General features: G+C 48.4%; 1 protein-coding gene and 1 long non-coding RNA gene across 3 annotated transcripts in view; one reads left to right on the forward strand and one right to left on the reverse strand.

Annotated features, from left to right (window-relative positions):
* Window positions 1-27560, forward strand: part of ABCC1 (ATP binding cassette subfamily C member 1 (ABCC1 blood group)) — a 136180-nt gene that overhangs the window by 64072 nt on the left and 44548 nt on the right. For both annotated transcript variants that reach the window (XR_013384956.1, XM_077906741.1), the window contains exons 8-14: window positions 5427-5657; window positions 6538-6715; window positions 7987-8148; window positions 11866-11958; window positions 13754-13957; window positions 23187-23333; window positions 25002-25089. Coding sequence is in view for 1 of the 2 variants with exons in the window: in XM_077906741.1 (XP_077762867.1) it covers window positions 5427-5657; window positions 6538-6715; window positions 7987-8148; window positions 11866-11958; window positions 13754-13957; window positions 23187-23333; window positions 25002-25089 (1103 nt within the window). In the remaining variant the exon portion in view is untranslated. The remainder of the gene's footprint in view (window positions 1-5426; window positions 5658-6537; window positions 6716-7986; window positions 8149-11865; window positions 11959-13753; window positions 13958-23186; window positions 23334-25001; window positions 25090-27560) is intronic.
* On the reverse strand, window positions 622-17031 carry LOC144319042 (uncharacterized). Its single transcript, XR_013384957.1, has 2 exons — window positions 16868-17031; window positions 622-863 (listed from the first exon to the last, which is right to left on the reverse strand). It is a non-coding gene; the product is annotated as an uncharacterized LOC144319042 (long non-coding RNA).

Raw genomic sequence — 27560 nt, forward strand, 5'->3', positions numbered from 1 at the left:
GGGAGGGGGCACAGATATATTCACCATCTTGGTTTTGCTGGCGGTTTCACAGGTATATGTATCCATATAAGTCAAAACTCAATATACGCTCCCAATATGTGCAATTTATCATACTTAGGAAATGTCTCAGTAAAGCTATATGTAAAAAAAAAAAGCACAAAGCCTGTTTAAAGACAGGATGACTATATTTGCTTAATTGTCTCTATTTTGTAAAGGAATGCAAACGGAAAATAACAAAAAAACAAAGCACCAGTATGTGTGCATTGAACGGTGGTTCTGAACCTTCCAGACTCCTTGCCTTGAATACAGAGATTTTCCAACATCAGTACAGTTACTTTAAGGTAATCTATCAATAAAAATAGCCCACCCGGGACATGTGGGTGGCTCAGTCAGTTAAGCATCTGCTTTTGGCTCAGGTCATGATCTCAGGGTTCTGGGATCAAGTCCTGGGCTCCCTACTCAGCAGGGAGCCTGCGTCTCCCTCTGCCCCTCCCCACGCTCATGCTCTCTTTCTCTCTCTCTCTCAAATAAAAATCTTTAAAAAGCCCACCCACATATCTAAAATTTTAAAAATTAACAAAATGCTCTCTCTAGACTTTAAAGGAAAACTGAAACAAGGGATTTGTAATAAGACAGCATGTATTTCAGTGAGTAAATGCTCAGGCGTGCGCTGGAAAGAGCAGAATGGAGAGTCCTTGCTTGTCCTAAAGTGGAGGATCCCTTGTGACAGCTGCAAATCCCTGCAGATCTCCAGAACCACATCAGTCACCCTCACCGAAGAGGTTTTGCAGAGTGGTGGCCAGTGCTTGGCATTGTTCTGAACAAAACGCAGTCTTCCTTTCATTTTGGCAATAGTTGCATTCCTGAAAAAGTTCGAGGTGTATTTAAACTTGCAAGAACCAAAAAATACACACTATGGGTTTATGTCCGAAGACAGAGTTAGATTCCAGACCTAGTCATTTCAGGCAGGCTTTTCAACCTACACAAATTCCTGTTGGGGTCTTCTTTTGGGGGCGGGGGGATTTAAAGTTTTGTAGGTTCCAGGAGGTCTGGTATCTAGCTCAATCTTTGACAGTCAGAGAATGTGGAATTTGCAAAGCACGGCCCCTTTTGGGAACCTCTGTTTTTGAGGAACAGAAAGCACTGAAAAAAAATTTTTTTTTTGAGAAAAGGGTAAGATGGTGGGGGAAAGATCTTGAGTCATTTGCATTTGTAAGCAACACATTTACAGTTAGGATTAGGGTTCGACTGTTGTTTGTATATCCTTAGCTCTGAGAAGAGTGAAAATGTGCATCAAGTTTGTACAATACATTCTCTGCAGTTGTAAGTCACGTCTGCCCTTGGATATTCACTTCAGGTCACAGACTGTGATGCTCAGAGTACATCCAGAAATGTAGAAATTTCAGGCGAGCTAAGATTTTTTTCAAGTTTGAGATTTACCTCTCCTAACACCTTCAAGCCAAATGACAGCATCCTCGTGGCGCCTCATTGCTGTTTGGTTGGTTCAGGCCTCCTATAGTGGCTCCCAGTCCTGTTCAGGTTCCCCTGAGGCACTCTACCTGTTTGTGGAAAGGCTGCCAAACCTCATTTCAAATCCTTCACTCCAGGCCTGGCTCCCTGCTCCCCCTGCCCGGAGCACCCTTTTCCTTCTCCTGAATCTCGCATCCTACATAGTTTTGCTCCGATGTCACCTCCTCCTGGAAGCCCCCATGATAGCACCAGTAACACAGTCTCTGAAGTGAAGTCACGCCTGCTAATCCTTTCCTCTCCTGGGGTTCTATGATGGTGGGGGCTCTGTCCAGAGTTTGGTCCAAGACACGTCTTTAGTTAGTGGAAAAGTGACCGATGGACATCTCTGCCCACAGTGACATTTTCCCAGCCTTCAGCGTCCCATGCTTTCTGTTCCCATGCTCTGGACAATTTTCTCCTGACTCAGACCTTTCCCCTCCTTGCCGAAGCTTGCACATGCCCTGCTTGCTTCCTCTCCCCTCCTGGAACACTTCCCTCCTTTGTAGGCCTCCGGTTCCTGGGATAGTTCTCCTTCTCTACTTGGCCTTAGCTGATCCTTCCCACTACTCTTGACCTTGTCCACCCAGACCTGTGTTTTCCTCCTCTCTGTCTGCCCGAGACCTTCCCCCTGACCCTTTGGCACCTCTTTCTTGGTCCCTGGCAACAGCCCTGGGTCACCCGCAGCCCATGCAGGCCCAGGGCCAGGGCTGGCTTAGGAAGTGGTAAAGAAAATGAACAGGCAGGGTTGAGCCACTCCCTTCCTCTCTGCCTGCCCTCTTTCTTTCTTGCCAAGGAAGGCTGCGTGTGCTAGGAGGAATGATACTAAAAATCCCCGCCAGCAGCCCAGCTTCGGGGCAGGTCAGTAAAGGGAAAAGGGAAGACCTTGCATGGTGACATTGACAGTGTGGTTGGTGGGATAATGCCCTCACAAAGATGTCCACGCCCTGATCCCCAGAACCGTACATGGCACAGGGACTTGGCCTGATACGATCACGAGGCCCTTGTAAAAGGGGACAGGAGGTCAGAGAGAGAGAGAGAAAGAGAAAGAAAGAGAGAGGGAGAGAGGTGCTCTGCAGCTGGCTTTTAATTGGAGGAAGGGGCCACAAGCCTAGAAATGTTAGGAAGCCTCTAGACGTAGGAAAAGACTAGGAAACACATGAAAAGGAATGTAGCCTTGACCCTTAGATTTCTGATCCCAAGAATTATGAGACAATAAATTTGTGTTGCTTTAAGCCACTCAGTCTGTGGTAATCTGTTACAGCAGCCGTAGAAAGTCACACAACTTCCCACGAAGTTTAGATTTTATTCTGGATGCAGGGGGGAGGCTGTCAGGGGAGTTGAAGTAGGGGGATGGTATGTTTTTAGGAAGGTCTCATTGGCTGCCCTGAAGGACTTGGCTGTCAGGGAACAAGAGTGGGAGGAAATGAGGGAGCAGGAAGGAGGCCCCTGTGGTGGTCGTTTGCATGGGACAGAAGCTGTGGACCTAGAGTGGAGGGATGCCCACACATATCCTGGGAGGGGCAGGTAGGACAGACCCCTGATTGACCCCAGGGAATGGAGACTCCCATGGTTCTGGTCCTCTCCTGGGGTGGGGAGTGAGCCAAGGCAAAGTATCAGGTGTTTTAAATAGTCAATTGTGTGGCATCGACCTAACAGGGGAGAGTCTTCTGAAATTGAGTGCTGTTCAATATACTCGTGCCATGGAAGGATTCTATAAATTGCAGAGGTTGGGTTAGGTGAGGATGAAGCATGTATTTGAGTGGTGGAGCCCACGTGGGGCCATTAGAAGATGTTCACTTGATTTTAATTTGGGAGACAAGAGCTAGGAGGGGTATGTCTGTTGTTGTGTAACATATTACCCCAACCTAGCAGCCGAAAAGGACAACGAACATATGCTATCTCTCATAATTTTTCTGGGTCAGGGATCCAGCCTAGCGGAGGCGGGGGTGCGGAGGTTCTGGCTCAGTGACTTTGTGAGCTTGCTCTCAGCTTGACAGCTGGGGCTGCATCATCTGAAGGCTCGACTGGGGCTGCAGGCTCCGCTCTCAGGTTGCACATGGCTGGCTAGTCCGGGCTGGCTCTTGGCAACATCTCCCCATGGGGGGCTCCTCCAGTGTCCTCCCCACTTGGCACTTGGCTTTGCCCAGAGTGAATGATCCAAAGAGAAGGTGAGACAGAAGCCGCCCCGTTGTCTGTGACCTAATCTTGGAAGTGGCGCGCCCTCCATCATTTCTGTCCTCTTCCGAGCAGGAGGGCACTGTGCAGGGGCCTTTTGTGGGCTCCGGTTTCTCACATCCTTGTAGACATTTGTTACTACCTGACTTTTGGATGGTACACCTTGTGGGTGTTGAAGTAATATTGTGGTTTTGGTTTGTGTTTCTCTGATAGCTAACGGTGTCAGGCAACATTTTGTGGCCCTTTGCATATCTTTTTTGCCCCCTTTTAATGGGGTTGTTGCTTTTTTTCCTTATTGTGTGGTGAGAGTTCTTGATAGGCTCTGGTTACAAGTTCCTTATCAGGTATTTAATTTGCAAATATTTTCTCTCATTCTGTGGTTTGTCTTTTTCACTTTCCTGATTGTGCCTTTTTTTTTTTTTTTTTTTTTTTTGACATAGTCCAGTTGGTCTCATCTTTTCTTCCACTGCTTGTGCTTTTTGGTGTCCTATTTCAGAATCCATTCCAAATGCAAGGTCATGAAGATTTTCACATTTTCTTTTTTTTTTTTCCTGATGATTTTATTTATTTATTTGAGAGAGAGTGCACCTGCGAGCGGGGAGGGAAGGGCAGAGGGAGAGGATGAATCTTAAGCAGACTTCCTACTGAGCACGGAGCCTGACTCAGAGTCTGATCTCATGACCCCAAGATTATGAACTGAGTTGACATCAAGAGTTGGATGCTTAACTCACTGAGCCACCCAGGTGCCCCTCACTTGTTTCCTTCTAAGAATTTTATAATTGTAATTCTGTGTTTAGGTCTTGACCCATCTCGAGTTAATTTCTGTATATGGTGTGAAATGGGACCCAGCTTCATTCTTTTGCATGTGGCTGGGTGGCTTCTCAGCACCATTTGTTGAAAAGGTTATTCTTTTCCCATTGAACGATCTTGACACCCTTGTCAGAAATCAGGTTTATTTCTGGTTCCATTGATTATGTGCGTGTATGTGAGTGTGCGTGTGTGTGAATCCTTCCTTCTCCTTATGCCTATCCTGATTACAGTTACAATAAAGTTTGAAATTGGGGGCGCCTGGGTGGCTCAGTGGTTGAGTGTCTGCCTTCAGCTCAGGTCATGATCCCAGTGTCCTGGGATTGAGTTCTGCATTGGGCTCCCTGCGTGGAGCCTGCTTCTCCCTCTGCATATGTCGCTGCCTCTCCCTCTCTCATGAATAAATAAATAAAACCTTAAAAAAAAAAAAAAAAAGAAACAGAAAAGTGTGCATTCTCCATGTTTGATTTTTTTTTTTTCCTTAAAAATAGTTTTGGTTATCCTGGGTCTCTTGAGTTTCTGCATGAATTTTAGAATCAGCTTGTCATTTCCTATAGAAACAAGTCTGCTAGGATTCTGAGAAGAGATTGCGTTGTATCTGTAGGTCACTGTGGGGCTGGCCCTTTTCAGTGCCCTTCATGTGTATTAACACATTGGATTTTCAGAGCAACCTGGTGAGGTGGGTCCTAGGTGTATCTTTGTTTTAGCAGATAATAACCTGGGCCTATAGAACAGTTGGGGAATCTGCTCACCTAGCCAGCGCCCTGAGGCTGTGCTCCTAAGCAGTGGGCTCAGCTGCTCCTCTGCAGTGACTGATTTCCTTTGGCTGGGCCTCCCCAAGGGGTGGACTGCTCTGGCCCTCTTCCCTGCCCCCCTGGCTGGCCAGACAAGTCTCCAGAAGACCCCACAACCACTCCACACTCCTTGTGTTCCAGACAGCAGAGGAAGATCACATACTCCTCCAAGGATCCTGCCAAGCCGAAAGGGGGCTCCCAGGTGGACGTGAACGAGGAGGCTGAGGTGTTGATTGTTAAGACCCCACAGAAGGAGCGCGAGCCGTCTCTATTCAAGGTGTTATACAAGACCTTCGGGCCCTACTTCCTCATGAGCTTCTTGTTCAAGGCCCTCCATGACCTGATGATGTTTGCTGGCCCAGAGATCTTAAAGTAAGACCCCTTCCCTCTCATCTGAGCATGTCTTTGTGTCCCTGACCTTCCACCTCCTTCCACCAGCAGCATTCCCAACCACTGCCTTGGGGTCCCAGGGCATGTCCCCCAGGGGCTTCAAGCCAGCCTCTCTGTCCCCCCTGCTTTGATTAATGCTTCGCATTGATAGCCATCTGAACTCAGGTTTATTTGGGTTCAGTTCTATTATAACTTTGGTTATAGTAGAAACCACCTTCCCTGAAGCCACAGGAGGGAAGGGAGAGGATTGTCTAGGGAAACCAAGAATTAGAACATGAGCCAGAGAGACACCTGGGTAGCTCAGTGGTTGAGTGTCTTCCCATGGCTTAGGTCATGATCCCAGTGCCCTGGGATCGAGTCCCACATCGGGCTTCCTGCATAGAGCCTGCTTCTCCCTCTGCCTGTGTCTCTGCCTCTCTCTCTGTGTCTCTCATGAATAATCTTAGAAACAAACAAACCCACGAGGTAGAGTGCATCCATCCGCCTGCAGCCTGAACACAGAATCTCACAAAGGAGCCCCCTCCCTCCTCTCTCTCTTTACCTCTCTCTTTTTGTCTCTTTGGGGCCCCATGTTCCTTTTCTTTGCCTTCCTCCCCCTGCCTCTCATATTCTCAGGTTGGGTGAGAGTATTCTCACCTCTGGGTGACTGTCCGGTGATGGAACAGAGCAGTCGGTACGAGAAGCCCAAGGCTTGGGCGCTCTGCGTGGTCACATCCCCACTGTGGCTTTGTTTTCCCATATGAGCTGGAAGGAGTAGCACCCGCCCCTCCCGGCTCCGAGGAGGTCGAAATGCCCAAGTGGAAGGACCTTCCCCATGGCGCGTGTGTCAGTGTCCCGTCATTCTGTCCTTGCTCCTTCACAGGTTGCTCATCAACTTCGTGAACGACAAGAAGGCCCCGGACTGGCAGGGCTACCTGTACACTGCGCTGCTCTTCATCTGCGCCTGCCTGCAGACCCTCGTGCTGCACCAGTACTTCCACATCTGCTTCGTCAGCGGCATGAGGATCAAGACGGCCGTCATCGGGGCCGTGTACCGGAAGGTGGGTGAGGCCGGACGTCACCTGCCATAGCCTCAGGATCTGTGGAGACCGGGCCGGGGCACCGTGGGAGCTGCCGTGAGGATTCCAAGCCTTGCTTCTGGAGCAGTAGCAGGAGGGTGGCCCACATGACCACAGATGGCTAGGATCGGACAGCAGGCATCACACTGCAGCAGAGCCAATGTCCAGGGTGGGTGGGTGCGTAGCATCTCCTTGAGGCCTGCGTCCGCCACGGATGGGATTTCATAGGTGGTACTTGACTTGGGAAAATCCAGGTTCGGATCCTCACTCTGCCATTGATGCTCTGTTGGAGCTTGTTCCGACCCCCCACTTGAGCTGAGCCGGTGGTCCTTTCCCGGAATAGTGGAGTACCTAGCAAGCATTCATGCTTATCCAGTTTAAGAGGAATTTCTCGCTTCCTTCAGTTTCTTAGCTTCTGGGACAGATGCTGCTTGAGCCCATGGGAAGAGACTACCTAGCGATGGTCAGGAGAGGGGGCCATTTGGTTGGTGCTCAACCCCGTCTGTCCTTAGACTTCACCCGGAGAACTTAACAGCTCCCCTGTCCAGGCTTCACCGCAGATGAACAAAATCAGGGTCTCCGAGGGGGAGATCTGGGCACTAGTATCTTAAACTCCCCAATTAAGAGTGTGAAACCATGTTTGAGAACCAGAACAATTTTGTCCTTCCAGGGAATGTTTGAAAAGAGTCTGGAGACAATTTTTGGCTGTCCTCGCTGGAGGTGGGGGCATGTAGTGGGTAGAGGCCGGGGATGCTGGTGAACACCCTATAATGCACCGGCCAGTACCACAAAGAAATACCCAGCTTCACATGTCAGTAATGGCAAGGTTGAGACACGCCGACCTTGACCTCAGTCCTTGAGCGTGATCTGCAGACCAACAGCATCTGTGTCACATGGAAGCTTGTTAGAAATGCATTGTCCTAGGCCCCACCCCAGTCCTACCAGGTCTGAAACCATAACAGATTTCCCTGGTGACATGTATACAACCTAAAGTGTGTGAGGCCCTGCTGGAGGGGCCTTGGGGGGTCCCTTCCCTGTTTCAGGAGTCAGGACAAGGCAGCGAGTGTTGCTGATAAGAGCTGGGCCTTCACAATGAGACAGACGAGCTGGGAACGCAGATAAGGCGGCAAGGGAGGAGAAGAGAGAAGTGGGCCTTCTGCTCTGAGCTGTCGTCCTCCTCCAAGGGGGCCCGGGGAAGGGCCTGGACTCTCGCCTGCCACACTCACCCTCTCTCCCTCTCCGTTGTCCTGCAGGCATTGGTGATCACCAACTCAGCCAGAAAATCCTCCACCGTCGGGGAGATTGTAAACCTCATGTCTGTGGACGCCCAGCGGTTCATGGACCTGGCCACGTACATTAACATGATCTGGTCAGCTCCTCTGCAAGTCATCCTTGCTCTCTACCTCCTGTGGCTGGTGTGTGTTTGACGTCGTCCCTGTTGTGTGGAGGGAGGGACCACCCCCGTGGGCGGTGGGGGTGAGGGGGTGGGTGTTGGTGATAAGAACCTCTGTAATTCACTGGGGCCTTTTCTTGACGTTGTTCACATTTTCTCTCCTGGCCTGTTGGATAAGTCCTGGGTATTTTATCCCTTTCCTCAGTGTTTGGATCTATGCTCTTTTTGGTGGCACAATACTTGTTTGCATTTGTCCTTTTTCTGACAGTGTATGTAATTCACAACCTTAGAACATTATGCACCACATTTCTCCCACTGTGTCTTCCCAAACACTAACCAAACTCCTGTACTCACCAGTCCCGAACTGCTTTGGTCAAGATTTCTCTGAGTGACAAGGGATAGAAATCCAGTTTAAAATAGTCTAAGCAAGTACAGGGAATTTTGTGAGTGTGTGTAACTGCAGAGCACAGGGTATGGCTTCAGGCATGGATGGATCCAGGTGTTCACTCAGTGCTGGAAGGACTCAGGCTCACTCCATCATTTCTTGGCCCTATTTGCCTCTGAGTTGACTTCATTCTCTGTGATTTCCTTCAGTGGCTTCCATACCTTTGGGCTTTTATCATCTTTGCTGAGAGAAAAGAAAATATTGCAGTCCTCATTTCCTCAGCCAGAGCCCCCTGGAGAGCTTTGATGGACCAGGCACAGTCCTAGTCATACCCCTGAGCCAATCATTGTGATACAGGAGGCAGAGTTCCCTCATTGGCCAGCCCGGGTCACATGCCCACAGGAGAGGGGGGGCAGTTCCCAAAATGAAAAGTTGATGAGGTGCTATTGGCCTTACATGTGCCTTATCCTTCGTCACCTCTGAGCCTTTGCATGGGCCTTTCCTTCTGCCAGGAGTTCCTTTCCCTCCTTCTTCCGTAAGGGTGGCGTCCTACTCATCTTTCAAGGCTGTGATGACTGCCACCTTCGCTAATTCCTTTTCCCTCTTGATTAGATGGGTTTCTTCCTTTTTAAATCCCAGTAGTTTAGTGCAGAAGCTCCTCTAATGTTACCTTCTGGAATAGTTTTTTTTGCTGATTAGTGTAGCAGCCCCTCCTCTTCTGGTAAGTGTATCTGTTACTCATGGGCTCAGTGTCTTTTTTTTTTTTTTTAAGATTTTATTTATATATTTCAGAGAGACAGAGAGAGAATACGAGGTGGTGGGGGGCAGAGGGAGAAGCGGGCTCCCCTCTGAGCAGGGATTCCCAACGTGGGTCTCAATCCCAGGTCCCTGAGATCATAACCTGAACTGAAGGCAGATGCTTAACCAACTCCGCCACCCAGGTGCTCCTCAGTGTCTTGTTTTTGCCTTATTTTTTATTTTCCTTGAGTGTAGTCCCAGCAGGGCCTGGTGCCTAATAGGTGCACAGGAAATCATCTGTTGATTTGACTGTAGTTTACATTTTTTTGTCAGTTTATATAGCAGAAGATGAATGATTATAAATTGTTTCTAGCAATGAAACAGAAATAAATACCAGAATCTAAATGTCTTTTTGGGCTGACATCTTGGGGTACCCACTTCTCCAGAAATTTCAGCCACAGGTGAAATATTTTTGGAACACTTCTTTTAGAATTGGCCTTCAGGGTTGATTTATGAACCATTAAGGAAATTGTTTTGTTTTAGATGAGGGTTGCTGAATGTATTACTGACATTTGGAGCCAGATAATTTTCTGTTGTTGGGGGGCTGTCCTGTGCCCCTGGCCTATTCACACTGACACCAATAACACAGTCCCCAGCCTCCAACCCCAGGTGTACCCATATGTCTCCAGACATTGCCAGATACTCCCTGGGGGCAATTCTTCCTTGGTTAAGAACCACTGGTTTGGATAGAAATAGGATTTCTCTGACTGTCAAAAACACAGTATAGGATAGTGATGGTGGTTCTGGGCTCAGGAATCAGACTGCCTGGGTTCACTTCTTGCCTCTTCCATTATTAGGTTTGTGACCGTTTTACTTAATGTCGCTAAGCCTCAGCATGTCTGTCCTCTTCTGTAAACTGGTGATGACAATGGTATCTCTCGTCATAGGGATGTCAGGATGAAGGGAGGAGTCAACGCAGGTGCATGGTGTTTTTTACTCGTGTTTGGTATCTTTTAATTACTTTTTGTAATCCAAGTTCATTCTGAATGCTTTAGGTTGTTGGTAGAAATCACCTGCATTCTCAGAGGTGGATTAATCACCTTGGGAAGAGATACTTCACAGAAACCGTTAGGAGCAACAGCATTGTTTGGGAGACTAGGACTGGTACCCCCATGGGTGATTACTTGGAAGAGAGTGATGCTCCTGGTTTTCTGAATGCTTAAGGGCAAAAAAAAAGATCACATTACCCTCTAGTTCCGTCTGCGTGTACCTGCTGAGTGCATGCATACTGGGCCAGTTTCTCAACCTGTCTCTTTTTAGGTGTCGAAATTAAAAGATGGAGATTGTATCTTATCTTGGCCTCTTCATCTCTCTCGGGGGTATTTTCCTCATCTGCAACTGGGATGATAGAACAAGTTTACGACCTCTTGTCTGCAAATCCTCAAATCCAAGAGCTCTGAAAGTTTCCTTGGCTCCTTTGGTGCCATAACCTGACCTGAACTGATATGAAGTATTTATGATCTTGATGATTGTCTCAGTGCAAATGTTCCTATTTTGCTGCTGAGAAAGCAATACGTTTGATTATAGAGTGCTGTGCTAGGACCCCAGTGGGCCTGTCATGCAGTATACGGACACACCTGTGTCAGCAGGTCCCCAAGACCACGCCAGGTGGATGAGTTGCGAGGAGGACTCATAGCTCTAATTTACTACAGCAGGAATAGCAGAGGGTAAAGACGCGGGGGGAGGAATCAGAGGGAAGTAGGTACAGATTTCAAGAGTCCTCTCCCAGGTGACCCACGCAGGATGCACTTCATTCCCTAGCAACAAGTTCTGACAACGTGTGAAATGCTGTCAGGCAGGGAAGCTTGGTAGAGAGCCAGTGCCCAGGGTTTTTGTCTATAGGTTGCCTCTGCTTGGCACATACCAAACTTGCAGACTCCCAGGAGACAAAGAGGGGTTCAGCATAAACCATGTTGTTTGTACAAAGAGTTGAGGCCCACTGAGCCACTCTTGCCAGTTCTGAGAATGGTGGGAGCCCTCCCCAAATCCAGGCTCCCAGCTGCCAGCCAAGGGCCAAATTTGTAAGCAGACCTTTAAACAAGATCAACCATTAGGCTGGCTGTGTTAGCTAATTTCTATTCAACACCTTATTATTTTTCTAAAGTTTTTTTTTTTTTCAAGATTTATTGAGTAAGTAAGTAAGAGTAAGTTCACGACCCAGGGGAGGGGCAGAGGGAAAGGGAGAAGCAGACCGCCCTGATGAGCAGCCTGACACGGGGCTCCATCCTGGGACCCTGAGATCACGGCCTGAACCAAAATCCAGAGTCAGAGGCTCAATCAACTGAGCCCCCCAGGCACCCCACCTTTCTAACGTTCTGATATGTGAAACTCACCTGTCCCCTGGGGTTTCAGATACCGGACATGTGTGTTCTTAAAGGGGTCGTGGGATCCCAGGAGATGTTCAGGAATAGATCCAAAAATTCTGAACAGCCCCATTGCTGGGTCACAGTTATGCAGGTGCCCTGAATGCGCTCGGCCAGGTCTGTGGGGTTGGCATAGTGAGTGCTCAGCCAGGGAAGCCCCATGTTGAAGGCTTCTGTTCTCTTCCTTCCTTAGAACCTGGGCCCGTCTGTCCTGGCTGGGGTGGCTGTGATGATCCTCATGGTTCCGCTCAATGCCGTGATGGCCATGAAGACTAAGACCTACCAGGTAGGGTGTCTGTCTCCATAGGGCTCCAAGCTGGGCTCTCTTTCAACACTGGGATTTTAGCGAGTTCTTTCTATGTAGGCCCTTGGGGTTCTCAGCCCTGCGTGCCTGTTGGAATCCCCTGAGGAGCATTCACAAATGCTGATACCTGGGCTCCATTTCTGGAATTCTGGTTTGCATTGTCTGGGTGGGCTCTGGGCATCAGTTTTTGGTTTTGTTTTTAAGATTTTATTTATTTATTTATGAGAGACACACAGAGAGAGGCAGAGACACAGGCAGAAGGAGAAGCAGGCTCCCTGCAGGGAATCTGACATGGGACTTGATCCCAGGACCCCGGGATCACTACCTGAACCAAAGGGAGATGCTCAACCACTGACCCACCCAGGCATGCCCTGGGCATCAGTTTTTAAAGCTTCCTGGATGATTACGATGGACAGCCAAGGTTGAGAGCTCCTGAAACAGACCTCATAGACCATTGACCAAAATCACATCTGTGAGTCTCTGAGAAATTCCATATTTCCCACAGAATTCAGTCATTTATGCATTTTCTGTGCATTTTCAAAAGTTGAGTAAAAATTACCCCCGGCTTTTTTCCTTTGTCCCCCACTACCTTATGCTAGGCAGAGTGTTCAACTATTTTCAGAAATGTTTTATACTTTCTAAGTTTTTAAATATCCATGTAACAGAGCACATGCCTTCCCATTATAAAAAAAAATATTCAGTTGATAGAATAGTATATAATTTAAAAGGGGATGTCCCCTTCCCTGTCCTCTCAATCCCAGTGAGCACGCTGAAGCAAATCCGTCTAGAACTTTACGTGTATTTATAGAGAGATCTGATTATACAGGTGGGCTTGGTGGGCCTATGTGTGTGTGTCGTGTAGCATCACCACCACGTAAGTTTTTATACACATGGGCCTGTTTGGCAGCCTGGTCTTATCATTTGACACCACCTCTCAGGGATCTTTCTGTGGCATGTCGTATAATCTGACCTCATTCTCTTGAAGTAGCGCCAAATAGTCCGTAACCGAGAGAGGCCAGAGTTTATTTCTCTGCTCCCCAGTTGATGGCTGTTTACGATGTGCCTGCAAAATTGCACATGAGAGCGCTTGACCGCACAGATGATGCAGGAGGAGAGAGGAGTCCAGGACGTGGGCCTGTTGGAATGAGGCCACAGCAGGTGCAGGTGGGAGGAGGTTAGGCAAGGAAGGGGCACTGTCACCTTTCTTCCAGTGCTATGCCGGCTTCCCTGAGTGACCTGCTTTTGAAAAAGCTTCAGTCCCTGACTTTGACCTCACATGACTTAAAAATCATCCTCATCCATGAGCCAGGAATGACCACAGACAGCACTCAGTGACAGGGTTCTTGTTAGCAACATGTCACAGCATATGGCTCAGTAAAGAGACAAAGGAAACAGAGGGAAAAAAAAAAACCCAAAACAACACAAAACCCCTGTATCAGTCTCTCTCCTGTGTTTGGATCGGTGGGACGGGGCCCCTGCCCTCCTTCCCTGGATGCCTGTGGGGTTCTCGTCTCTGCTTCTCAAGTCTAAATGTAATAGGTGTCTCGCATCCAATTTAACATGCTCCAAAGCAGGCTTTTTCCTCTGGGTAAAAGAGTCCTTTGTGCTCTCAGGGTCAAGGGCAGGCCAGGGGTGGGCGTTCATAGGGATCGCAGGATCGGCTTTCCCAGCCTTGGGAAGGCCCAGCTCTCATGGTTGGGGATGCTGCTGACGGCCTGCTGCTGGGCCTGGAAGTGGGTCTCTCCAGCTGTGGCCTTGACTGTTCTCATCTCTGAAGGTGGCGCACATGAAGAGCAAAGACAACCGGATCAAGCTGATGAATGAGATTCTCAACGGGATCAAAGTGCTAAAGCTGTACGCCTGGGAACTGGCCTTCAAAGACAAAGTCCTGGCCATCAGGCAGGAGGAGCTCAAGGTGCTGAAGAAATCGGCCTACCTGGCCGCCGTGGGGACCTTCACCTGGGTCTGCACGCCATTTCTGGTGAGTGAAGCTGGATCTGGCCCCTGGGCCCCTACCCTCTTGTTGGTTTCTGTTTTGTTTTCGCACCTGAATATTTTTAAAAGGTCACTGTTCAACCAGGCTTTTGCCTGCAACTCTTTTTGAAAAATTGCCACCCGCCCCTGCTCCCCAGCTCTCCTGCTTTACTTTATTCATAGCACTTAGTAGCTTCCAGCTCAAGGGATCCTCAGAAGTAGCTAGTTCAGGAACCAGTGGTTCCTAGGTTTGCGGTAAGGTAAGAAATTTGTGCCAGGATGTCAGGTAGGTCTCTTGTGTCCCTCGAGGAGAAAATCGTGGTACGAGAAGCATGCCAGCTGAACTCCACTCCGCTCTTCTGCTACCATAGTCAAGCTACATGATGGTGTCAGCCCCCTGATCTGTTGCCGACTGGTCACAAGCTGTGGATTTGGCCAGTGCCAAGCACTCTCTAAAATTTACTTATTTACCATCTCTCTCTCTCTCCACTAGAAGGTTGGCTCCAGGAAGGCAGGGATTTTGTCTTCTCTGTTCACAGCTGTGCCCTCAGCCTAAAACAGCACACAGTAGGTGTTCAGCAAATATTTATCATTCAATGTAAAAAAAATAAATGAAACCAAACAAAGTCATAAAATGAAAAATATATTGTCTTCCCCTTCCGTCTGTCCCTTTCCTCCAAGGTGGCCGTTTTGTGTATCTTTTCAGAAAAAAAATTATGAATGTAGCCCATAAAAATTTTTTAAAAATATTTTTAATGTATTTGGATAGAGTCATGCATGCATAGTGTTCTTTCTGTACCCTTTTTGTACTTGACAGATGACCTCTCCCTTCATGCGTTCAGATCTGCTTCATCTGTTGTCATGAAGCATGCTTGTCCAGTGCACGGATGTGCCATAGTTAAAGTAACCCATCTCCCGTTGCTGACTTCGCAGGGTAGTCCCCTGGTCTTTGCTATTATGATCCATGCTGCACTGAATGTTCCAGTATGCATGTCGTGGATCCTTTAATGAGTCTATCCCTGGCTGGCCAACTTTGAAAAGTTTAAAGATAACAGTATAAGTTAGTGTTTTTTCTTCTTGTCTTTCTTTTTTTAAAATTTAAGATTTATTTATTTTAGAGAGAGAGCATGCACGTGCGTGCATGTGGGAGGGAGGGGCAAAGGGAGAAGGAGAGTGAGAAACTCAGACTCCTTGCCGAGTGTGGAGCCTGACACAGGGCTCGATCTCATGACCCTGAGACCATGACCTGAGCTGAAATCAAGAGTCGGACATTTAACTGAGTCACCCAGGTGCCCGCAAGTTAGTTTCTAAAGCTGCCCCCAAATAGGAGACCATATAAAGATGGATTCTGTAAACTCCTTAGGTACAGTTGGCTGTTAAGGATGGTTAAGGATCATGCCCCCCCCCCCCCCCCCGGCTGGTTTTTACTTTCTGTCTTTGTATTCTTAGCTGTACCATTATTATTTTAACACTGTGCTAATAATAATTGTCTCTTAGTTATGTTGGCAGATATATATTCTTATGGGAAGTTTCTCTGAATTAAAATCACACATTTTCACGCATATGAAACTCTTCCATGACAGTATTGCCCCTTTCATCTCAGCTGGGTCACAGGTGGAATGTTTAAGGAAACTCGTGCATTTTCAGTGTTTGTCAAAGTATGCTCCTTCTGACACTGGGTTTGAACTTAGGCTCATGTCTCCCAGAGTATGAACCTGCACATGGGGCAGTACAGTGGAAAGCAGCTGATGCTCACGCTTGAACACACGTCGGAATCACGTGGGAGGCAGGTTGAAAGAAGAGCCAGTAGGTCTGGGTAGGACCTGAGTGGTTGCATTTCTAATAGATTTCCCAGTTTCTCCGGATTGCTAGTGGTTCGGCAAAGGGTACACAGTTTGAGAACCAGTGGAGTAGATCCTTACTGCTTGGAGTATGGCCTGTGGACCCGTAGCATCAGCAACACCTGACTTTCAGAAATGGAGACTCAGGCTGCACCGTAGATCAGCTAAAATAGGACCTGAATTTTATCACCCACCTGCCCGCCCAGGTGGTTGGTATGTAGGTTAAAGTTTGAGAAACACCGGCAAAAAGCAGAAGTGAGCAGACTTTTTCTACGAAAGACCAACTAGTAAACGTTTCAGACGTTCTGAGCCGTACAGTCTCTGTTGCAGCTCTTCTCTCCTGCTAGTGTAGGAGAGTGTACATGACACCCGTGTGAGTGGGTATGCTTGCATTCTCGTAAAAATTTACTTTATAGATACCGAAACTTGAATTTCATAAAAGCTTCCTGAGTCATAAGAAACGCTTATTTTTCTCATGTTTTGTCACCCTCTCTAATTTTTCTCATGAGAGACTCCTAATTCTGGGAAACGAACAAGGGGTAGTGGAAGGGGAGGTGGGCAGGGGGATGGGGTGACTGGGCGATGGGCACTGAGGGGAACGCTTGACGAGATGAGCACTGGGTGTTACACTAATATGTTGGCAAATTGAACTTCGATAAAAATATATATATTAAAATATATTAAAATATTCATATTTTAAATATAGTATATTATATTATAAAATAAAATATTATATATTAAAATATTCAATTTTTAAATAATTTTTTCAATTATTTTATTCAATAAAAAATATATATTAAAAAACACATCACCAAAAAAACGCTTATTTTCATATTTCAAAAAAATATATCTGATTATGTAAAATTCTTCTAAGCCCATGGGCCAAACATAAGCAGGTGTGGACGCCTGGCTTAGAGTGGGGGTGCCTGCTGAACTTGGCTGCCAGCCCACCGTGTGCCCCGGAGCTCTTAGTCCACCTCCCTGCATCTGGGTTTTCATGTATGGAACATGAAGGGGTGGAGCCCTAGGGGTGTCACATATGGGCCCCTGCCTGCCCCCCACTCCCATGTCCATACCAGTCATCCACAAAGCGTCGCGGGGCTCTCTCCCACTGAGTTCTGTTGAAGCCACACCCAGGTGACCACTGTCAGCTGACTGGAGTTGGCACACAGAGTGACATCTTTCAGCTGTTCTAGGACTCTGAGTTCCCTTAGATCCTTTCCGGCTCACATGCGCCAGCATTCCGGGCTGGAAGGTTCTGCTAGCTCATTCTTTGAGAACATTCTGGTCTCCCCAACTTTGCCCAGGTGTCTGATGGCTTTCTTTGATTTTCAGAAGTAAAATGTATTAGAAGGCCGGTTGGTAGTTATATATGGGAATTAATAGTTATATTTGATTGTTTTCTTTTAAACTGTTAAATAGTCTTAATGCATTTATAACTGTGAAATATTCTCCTTTGTATATGTGATACATTTTATTTTAAAAATGTGGGCAGCCCCGGTGGTTCAGCGGTTTAGCGCCGCCTTCAGCCAAGGGCGTGATCCTGGAGGCCCAGGATCGAGTCCCACGTCAGGCTCCTTGCATGGAGTCTGCTTCTCCCTCTGCCTGTGTTTCTGCCTCTCTCTCTCTCTCTGTCTCTCTGTCTCTCATGATTAAATAAATAAAATAAAATAAATAAATAAAAAATAAAAATAATAATGTATTCCCATGATAAAACTAGTTAAAGCTGTTCCAAAGGATCTAGGACAAGGTTTCTCAACCTTGGCACTGTTGACATTTGGGACCCGATAATTCTTTGTTTCTTTGTGGGGGGGGAGGGGGTCTGTCCTGAACATTGTAGGGTGCCCAGCAGCATCTTGGGACTCAACCCAACAGAGGCCAAGTGACCCCTCTTCCCCCACCTCCCCAGTCGTGACAATCAGAAGTGTCTCCACACACTGTCCGGTGTCCCTCCAGTTGAGTGAGAACCACAGGTCTGTCTTGCTCCCCAGACCCCCCATGACCTACCTAGCTTCTCTCCCTGTACCAGTTTCTTCTGAGTATTTCCAGAGAAAGCCTGCACATACAGCAGCATAAACAGTGACTGTATATATGTAATAAATGTAACTAAACTTCTGTATTTCTTTTATTTACTTTCACACAAATGATGGCAAGTCATGCAGAAATCCAAAGTGTTTGAATTGCATTTTTATTTTTTAAATTTTACTTTTTTTTAAAAGGTTTTATTCATTTGAGAGAGAGAGAGAGCTGGGGGAGGGGGAGGGGCAGAGGGAGAAGCCAACTCCCCAGTGAGCTGGGAGCCTGCCACAGGGCTGCATCCCAGGACCCTGAAATCATGACCTAAGCTGAAGCAGATACTTAACTGAGCCACCCAGACACCCCTTGAATGCATTTTAAAAGTTTTATTTATTAATCATTTTAAAGATTTTATATATTTGACAGAGTGAAAGAGCACAAGCAGGGGGAGCAGCAGATGGAGGAGGAGAAAAGCAGGCTCCCCGCTGAGCAGGGAGCCCCATGTGAGCCTTGATCCCAGGACCTTGGGATCATGACCTGAGCTGAAAGAAGATGCTTATCTGACTCAAATCACCAGGGTGCCCCTGAATTGCATTTTTTTTTTTTTAAATAGGAAGAGCTCTGCAGCCAGAGGGAGAAAGTTGACAGGGTTTAATATGTGTGTTGTGTGACACTTGGGATGGGGGAACCTTTTCCCATAAGGCCTGGCTCTGCACATGGGGTCCTCTAACCAAATGTCCAGTTTCTAGCTCATCACTCAAATGTGCTGGCTCTTCACTTAACATATCCTGTCCTCATCTTCATTAGGAAGCCATGGCAAGAGATGCTGAAGGGGCGGGCTGGCTTTTCTTGACCTTGAATTTGCCACTCAGTGTGTGTGTGTGTGTGGGGGGGGTCGGATTGTGGGGAAGGGCAGGGGCAGTGAGCTTCCAGAGATGGAGTTGGTTAAGCTGTTTGGCATGAAACAGATGAGCCTGGGTGTCAGTTGGGGACCTCAGCCCTGGCCGAGACACCGTAGCCTCTGACTACATTAGGATAAAATATGTAGCCTTTGGTTCCCTTGAAAGGTGTTTGCATGTTCTTTCCACTGGCAAATTCCTGCGCTTCAAGGATGATGAGGTGTTTACCCACCGGTAGGTGTGATGGAAGACAGAGGCCTGGGGAGGTCAGACAAGAGCAAGGATGCCATTTGGGTGGGATTAATGGGATTGTTTTTCTGAAATACAGAGCCTGGCATCTATCATGTACACTTAATGCACTTTCCAAAAATAGTATCCCCCAGGCAGCGGTCAATATTTAGCATTTTGAGTCTTGGAAGGTTTGCAAGCTTCCCCCCTTCTTACCCTTATCTCCCTTCGTTAGGATAATTATCATTCCATTTGGTAATTATCCATTGTGTACTTCTCTGCTAATCAGATCATCCATGGACCTTAACCTTTGTTGTTGTTGTTTTTGCTTGTATTCCTAGAACAGGGGACTTGGCATGGGGTGCACATTCGGTAAATACAATGTAGAATAACTAACTGAATGAGTAAAAGATTTAAATAAACTATGTCAGGAACTGTCGTGAAGTTGGCAGAAACCTCACTCAAATTAACTAGAGTGGGAAAAAATGGGCCTTTTGAGTCACAAAACTGGAAAGTGTAGGAAATTGCTGGTTTTGAGCATGACTGGGACTTCAGGCATGGCTAGATCTAGGTGGTCCAAAGGGAATGACCCCTTCTCTATCACTCAGCTCTGCATTCTCTGTTTTCTTTTGTCAGGGAGCTGCTCACCACATAATTACAGTTCATCCTGTCATCTTAGTAGCCCCTGTGGGGGAGAGGGCCCATTGACCCATTTTTCCCATTACTCTCTACAAAGCTGTGGGATTGGGTCTCACTGTGGCACATGCGGTTGGCCTCATGCTTATCCCAGAAGCACTGGGGCCAAGGAGGTGGGATGCTTGGATTGACGAGGGTTGTGGGGCTTCTGTGGAAGCTTGGGGTAGACCATGAGCAATTGGCCAAACCTCATAGACTCAAATTTGGAAAGATTCTGTCCCCCAGAAGAAAATTGGGGATTGTTACTAGAAACAGGAATGGATGTTGGGCAGACTAAATGAACAGATGTCCACACAAAGAGACACCAGGTGTTTTAGGGGTTGAGCTAGAGTAGATGGTTGATTTGTTTTCCACATTTCTCACTGTGGAGGGACTATTAGCTCTTGCTGCGGGACACTTGTTCTTAATTGTTTGCAAAAAACTTTTCACATCCTTGACTCAACCTTCAGGAGGCTGTGGCAACACACCCTCCCCAACTCACCTACTGCTCCAGTCTTTTCACTGACCCCACTTGTCTCCACACACTTCCAAATATACCCCCTGCTAAAGAGAACTCACTCAGTACCCGTTTCCCCTAGACTGTGGGTCTCAGGAATGCCAAACCTGCTGTACACAGTAGGTGCTCAGTTAATAGTTGATGAAGAATGACCTCCACTTCCTGGAGAAGCCAGGGCTGTAGACTCAGGGGCCACATTATGTTGTTTCCTATCCACAAGTGCCCTGTGCTGCCAGCCAGCCTCCCCCACCCCCCCAATGATTGCGCTAAGGGGGCTGGTGTGTTGTGGTGGTGAGATGCCTGAGGCCTGGTTTTCCCTACTCTTGAAGAGACCCCTCTGAGTGAATGCTCTCCTGCCCACCCGTCTGTTCACCTGCCCACCCATCCATCCGTCCATCTACAAACATGGAGTATCTGGGCTATGCTCCAGTGGCTAGTATAGAGAGAAATCACTGCTCTCATGGAGTGGTCATTCATTCTGATTGGGAGAGATTGATGATAACAGTAGACATGATAAATACCCCATATAGCGTACTAAGCTGTTGTAAGTGCTATGGGAAAAAAAAAAAAAGATTGGGGCCAGAGTGATAGGGAGGGCTTGCAGTTTTAAATAGGATGGTTGAAGGCCTCACTCAGGAGTCGACACTTGAATAAAGGCCCAGTGGAGGTGAGGGCTTCCACCAGGGAGTGGGAGGAGCATGTGCAAAGACCCTGTGGCAGGACAGTGCCCGCTCCATAGAAGGAATAACCGTGGAGGCCAGCGGGGCTGGAACAGAAGGAGTGGGTGGGGCGGGGCAGGGGGGGAGGATGGTAGGGGAGGAGGTCAGGCAAGTTACAGGGAAGGGATTGCCCTGGATCCAGAATCAAGACTTTGGTTTCTGTACTAAGTAAAATGGACTGACTTTAGACAGATGGTTTTTTTGGTCCTTAGTATTTTTACTGAGTTATAATTTAACCATCTAAAGTGGACAACCCTAAGGTGTTAAATATATTCACCAGGTTGTGCAACCATCATCAGCCCTATCTAATTCCAGAACATTCCTGTCAACCCAAAAGGAAACCCTACAGTCATTGACAGTCATTCCCTGTTTCTCTGACCCAGGCACGCACTCATCTCTTTCTGGACCCATAGATTTGCCTATTCTGGATGTAAACCAATGAAGTCACATAATACGGGGGGTTTTTTTGTGTGTCTATCCTGGCTTCTCTTTCACTGAGCATCATGTTATAATGGGCCATCCTTGTGGTAGCAGGTGTCAGTGCATGTTCCTTTTTATGGCCGAACACTGTTCCTTTGTGTGGATGTATTTGGGGCGTTCTGAGTTAGAGTTGCTTTAGATGAGAGAGGCTAGTGCGTCATCCTGCTAGTTAATGTCAGAGCCAGAACAGGAACCAGCTCTCTACTTCGCAGCGCCTAGCTCTTGGGACCCAGTTAATAGGTTCTTTGGAAGAACGGACCAACGAGTTTGGACTGGGGCCCGTAACCAGACATAAAAACAGCTGCCATATATTGCATTTTGCTGTGCCCCAGGGCAGTGTGCTGATAAAATAAGCACTTTGCAGAAGTGCCTCATTTCTTGCTGCCAGCAGCCCTGCGAAGGTGTATCACGATTCGCATTTTGTAGATAAGAAAGCGGAGGCTTGCTCCGAGAGGGGAGGTGACATGCACAGGGTCCTACAGCTGATACGGGGCAGAGCTGTTGGTTTTTAATTTTTCAGCTGTGTTACCTGCCAGTATGTAATAAGGAAATGAGGTGACTCTGACCCTGCAAATGCACTGGACCACGCCACAAACGAGAGGCAGGGTCCGCAGGCCAGCATCCTGACTTCCAGGCATTCTGCTCTGAGCTCAAAAGGGCAGGGGCCTGGGCAGTTTATTTCCCGCAGTGAAAGTCTCTACTGTCTCTAGGATCCTGTGGCTCCTGTGGGGGCAGGGACTTGTGTCCATCTGTCGGGATCCAGGGTTGTCTACATTGCTTCTGATAACGTGTACTCGGTGATCTCGTAGGATGCTTGCTCTTCGCCCCGCCTGGCAGCACCTGGCACCTGTCTGTCCCCAACAGTAAAGGAGGGAAAGGCCTGGAAACCTACCTGTTGGTCTCCTGCCTCCCTCCCAAGCTGAGCAGCCCGGCCCCGGATGACTGAGTGTCCTCCCTTTGTCCTGCTGTCTCAAACATCCAAGGCCGAATTCCCGTTGGCTGGGAGCCTCGGTAGTAAATCATGAGGCTCTAATGCACGTCTGACTCTGTGAGGAAGAGAGTACCTTTGCCTCTTAGTTTTGCTTGCTTTCCCCCCATGCCCCCCTTCAATGTTCCTTTCCTGGGAGTACAAAATCCTACATTCTGTGAGCTGGGAGAAATTTTAAACAGTGCCATTAACTTTCCACCTCCACTGTCATTTCATGGATGAGACACAGGAGGCACGGGGAGAGGAGGCAACTTGCCCAGGGTGTTTCTGGGTGCCCTGAAGATTGTCGGAGACCTGCCCTGTGGAGACTGCTGTGGACAAAACCCAAGTCCTCGGCCTCTGTAACGTTTACACTGTAGTGTAGGGGCAGGTGATAAATACATATGGCACTGCGGTAAAAGGTCATGGAAGTTGCTATGAAGACACATAAGCCAGGATAAAGGATGCAGAGCAGGAGCGGGTCGTTTTGGGTGAAGGGATACGGCAACCTTTCCAACGGGTCAGAGGGAGGAACCAGGCCACCATCTGGATGGGAAGGTCATTTCAGGCAGAGAAACTGCAGGAGCAAAGGCCAGGAGGCACCAGGCGTTGTTATGGGGTCCCCAGAATGTCTGTCCAACCTGCTTTGGAGAAGGTTGGTGCGGAGGCCAGGATTTTCAGCTCCTGGTCACTCACTGATCTAGTTCATCCTTGGGAGTGTTTAGAGAGTGCCTGCTGTGTGCTAGACACTGCTTCAGCTTTTTTTACTACCCTCCTGGTGGCCTATTGTGGGGCGGGCTTGAACACACCACCTGGCCGAGGTAGGGAGTGCTGTTGGTACAGTCATGTCTCTGACGCAGGGACACAAGTCATTGCCATACGCTCTGCTTGCAGGTGGCCTTGTCTACATTTGCTGTCTACGTGACCGTCGACAAGAACAACATCCTCGACGCCCAGAAAGCTTTCGTGTCCTTGGCCTTGTTCAACATCCTCCGGTTCCCTCTGAATATTCTCCCCATGGTCATCAGCAGCATCGTGCAGGTACAGGCGAAGCTGGAGGGACCTCAGAGAGGGGTGATCTGGGGAAATGTGGTAAAAGCACATACAAATCCCCCTCCATGTGGCTCCCTCTGCATTACCTGTCCCACTGTGCGAGGTTGGCCTGATGAGGCTCACACCAGTGGTAGGCCTCAGCCCACTGTTGGGGAAAACCCCAGCCTAAACGCCGCCCCCAGCACCCCCACTGGCCCCAAATCCCTAAAGTCCATGGCAGTGATTCTCTAAAGAGAGGAAACTGTCTGCTCGGTCACACTTTCACTCTCTGTGAAAGTTTCTACACTTTGCAACTAGTGGTATTTTTTTGTATTTTTCTCCCCAGCATTGAACATGTTCATGCTGAAAACCCGATTTTCAGCCACGCAGACAGATCCACCTTAAGATTTGGTTGTACAACTTGGGTTGTATGCTTTTATTAAATAAATTAATAAGCAAATGAAACCCCTTTTTGTTGTGAGAAAATTCAAATGTCCACAGAAGTAGGGAGAGAACAGAACAGTAAGTATAATAATGAACTCTGTAGCATTCACCCAGATTCGACATTTTGCCACACTTGGCTCATCTAATCCTTTTGCTGTCTTCCCTCCCCCTCCCCCACTTCCTTCCTTCTTTTCTTTGCCAAAGAAATTTTTTCTTCTCTTTTTTCTGTTTTTTTCTTTTCTTTCTGTTTTTTTTGTGTTAAGATTTTTTTTTTAATTTTTAAGTGATCTCCATACCCATCGTGGGGCTCCAGCTCATCACCCCGAGATCAAGAGTCACAGGCTCCACCGACAGAGCTAGCCAGGCACCCCTGAGGAATTTTAAAGCCGACCTGAGACCTCTTGACATTTCACCCCTAGATGCTTCAGCGTGCATTTCTTCTTCTGTTGTTTTGTGGGGTTTTTTTTTCCCTTCCATTTACTTTTATGGGATAGGATTGATATATAATGTTGTATACATTTTTTTTAAAGATTTTATTTATTCATGATAGACATAGAGAGAGGCAGAGACACAGGCAGAGGGAGAAGCAGGCTCCATGCAGGGAGCCTGATGTGGGACTTGATCCCAGGTCTCCAGGATCATGCCCTGGGCCAAAGGCAGGCGCTGAACCTCTGAGCCACCCAGGGATCCCCTGTTGTGTACATTTAAGGCATTACAACGTGTTGATCTCACACCTTGGTGTGTAGCTGCCAGATGACCGCTGGGGAGTTAGCTCACACCTCTATCATGTCACATGATAGCATTTCCTTTTTCGGACAGGGGCTGTGGAGATACTGTCCATTAGCCACCTCGAAGCATGGACCGCAGTATTGCTGATCGTCATCACTCTGCAACAGCTCTCCCAGCTCTTGCTTCTCCCCCTGCCACTTGGTGGCAAGTTTGTCCCCCTACACAGGGCCACTGCCTCTTGTCATTCTTTCTTAATCCCCCCTGCCCTCTTTTTTTTTTTTTAATGCCCGTTGTGGGCTCTGAAAGGAAAATACACAAGAAACCAAAACCTGTTCTGTGTTTCATTCTGAGGCACACTCTTGTGGGAAACACCAAGCCTCCAGAGAGGAGGGAGGATGTGGCCTCTCAACACCCAGGGGAAACCACGAGAAGTTAGCCTCGAACTGTTCGTTTTGCAAAAATACTTTGAAAACTAACTGCAGCCTGCAATTGCTTTCTCTGTAGGCAAGTGTCTCCCTCAAACGCCTCCGGATCTTCCTGTCTCACGAGGAGCTAGAGCCTGACAGCATTGAGCGAAGGCCCGTCAAAGACGGTGTGTGTGTGTTGAGTTCCCCTGTGCCACCCTTGTGCTCGCCCTGTGGCATGGAGGCTCCCCTTGGGGGTGGCTGCACCCTCAGCCTGCCTGCGAGGCCCCAGGGAGCAGGAGCTCTGCAGAGCCGGGTGGGCGTCGGGCCTTATCTTGCATATCCCAGGCTGGCAAACTTCAACTTCTATTTTCTTGGTGTTTTCTGGTTATGAGACCGCCAGAGGGTGAGGCCTCCCACACGGAGCAGGCTCTGGGGCTCAGATCTCCTCTGTTCTGGGCCAATGGGCAGGCAGGCACAGCAAGGACATCAGAGACTGACCGCCTCTGTGTACTTGGGCAGGTCACTTGACTGCCCCGAGCCTGTTTCCCCATCTCAGTAATGGGAACAAAGATGGCTTTGTGTGTCAGAGTGTTATATTTATTTTATTTTATTATTATTATTATTTTTATGTGTCAGAGTGTTACGTGGTGAATTTTTACTGGTAGGCTTCTGTCTTTTGTGACTCAGTAATTTATCATTTCCTAGGCAGCCACCCTGAGTGGGGATCTTATTCCCAGCTGTATGTCCAAGCACTTAATCATAAATATTAATGCATTACCGACAGTGACTACTTTTCACTTGAGTGACACTCCCATCGTGCACATTGGAAATGTGGAAACCCCCATTTTACAGATGAGGAAACTGGCTTAAGTCACTGGCCCGAGACTGCACAGCTAATAAGAAGTAGAGGCAGGATTCAGAGCCACAGCCAGTCAGTGGAATCTGCTCTGAGCCACTCTACAGTGTTGCCATAGGGAGATTTGCTGAGCGCCTACTGTGTGCCCAGCACCACAGCGGTATGCAGTCCATGTCATTATTAGCTGTTGTACTTCACCGAGAAGCACAGTGAGGCCCAGAGAAGTTAAGTAACTTGCCCAAGCCCGTCCAGCTAGGCAGCGGCGGTACAGGGACTGGACCCATAGAGTTGGGCTCCAGAGCCCAGTAAATACAGGTCAGGGGAACAAACACGTGTATGCGTTTGTTGAAAGGTCTGAGCAGTGCCCACCCCTAGTAGGCTTTCAGATATCCTCGGTGGTGTGCAGGACACTTAGCGCAGCACCTGGTCTGCACACGTGGTGGCCGTTACTCCCCTAGGGGGAGAGAGAAGGGATCTGGGACATTTGCAACTCAACCCTTTAGGGCTGGTTCCTTAGCCTCAGTGCTGCCGACGTTCGAGGCCTGAGCGTTCTTTGCTCTGGGGGCCGTCCCCTGAACTACAGGGTGCTGAGCAGCATGCATGGCCTCTACCCACTAGATGCCAGTGGCACCCACCCAGTTTTGACAAACCAGAACTGTCTCCAGACATGATGTCCCTTGGGAGGGGGCCACAAAGTTGCCCCCATTGAGGACCCCTATTTATAGAATGCTGGAATCCTCTTCCCGGTATCCCTGGCCTTGGTCATGAGTTTCTGCCGTCCCAAGGACCTGGTCTCCCCCGCTACCCTGTAGATGGTACAGTGCCATCTCCTCCTGGGTCACATTTCTCTGTGTAACATGGGGCCAAAGTTTGGGACAGCCCAGGGAGGTTTCAGGTTCGTAAAGTAGCTCCCAGCTCCCTGCGGGGGTCCTATTGGAAACCACCCCCAGGCTTCCTGGTGCGGTCCAGGCCTCAGCACCCCCTTCTTAGACAGGTTGACTTTTTGAGATGTTTATCTACACTCTATGGGTGCCTGACGAGGCCACCTTGGCAGCTCCCAGCCATGTATGGTGTTTTCTAGCTTGTCTGGTTCAAGAGGCTTTTCTTAAATTACTTAAATAGCACCTTCCAATTTGTTCCTCATTCTGTTGCAAGGGGGCAGGGTGCAGGGCATAGGTGGAGGGAGGGTGAGGTTAGGTTAACCAGTAACTTCCTCTTGCTGGGGGGTTTTTGTTTCTTTGATGTGTGTGTGGGGTGGGGGGAGGATGTCTTTTCTTTCTCTGATAGCTTAAAAGCCCGTCCATCTTATCTCTAGGTGGTTTTAAGGAGACTCATAATGAAGAGTTAGAAATTATTGTTTCAAGTAAGGGGGACATGAGGTCAAAGGACAGGAAGGGGGGAAGTAGATGCGGACGGAGGACAGAGGGGCCGGCATCTGAGAATCCAGGGCTGTTGTGGATAGAATGCTGGCTTTGTCCTAGGGCCCTGCCCACCCGGATCCGCCCTGATCCTCCCCGTGATACCCCACCTCCTGCCTTTTCAGTCTGTGAATGGTGTTTCAGAAAGACTGACCTCCTGTGATGTGAGCCTGGGAAGGGGGATCCGGGGAGAGGTGTTAGGAGGCAGCCCTGCAATCTGGGTACTTGGTACTTTGGCCCTGGACCCCGCTTGAACATAAAGGAAGGGCCTAGGGTGTGGTGAGGGCCGGGGCCGGGGGGGGCGGGGGGGGGGTAGGCTGATGGAGAGAGCTGCTGCTTCCCCACTGGCCTTGCCTCCTGCTGGGCCGCCCACAGCTGCCTG

Source organism: Canis aureus, chromosome 8, assembly GCF_053574225.1.
Source record: "Canis aureus isolate CA01 chromosome 8, VMU_Caureus_v.1.0, whole genome shotgun sequence".
NCBI lineage: Eukaryota > Metazoa > Chordata > Mammalia > Carnivora > Canidae > Canis > Canis aureus.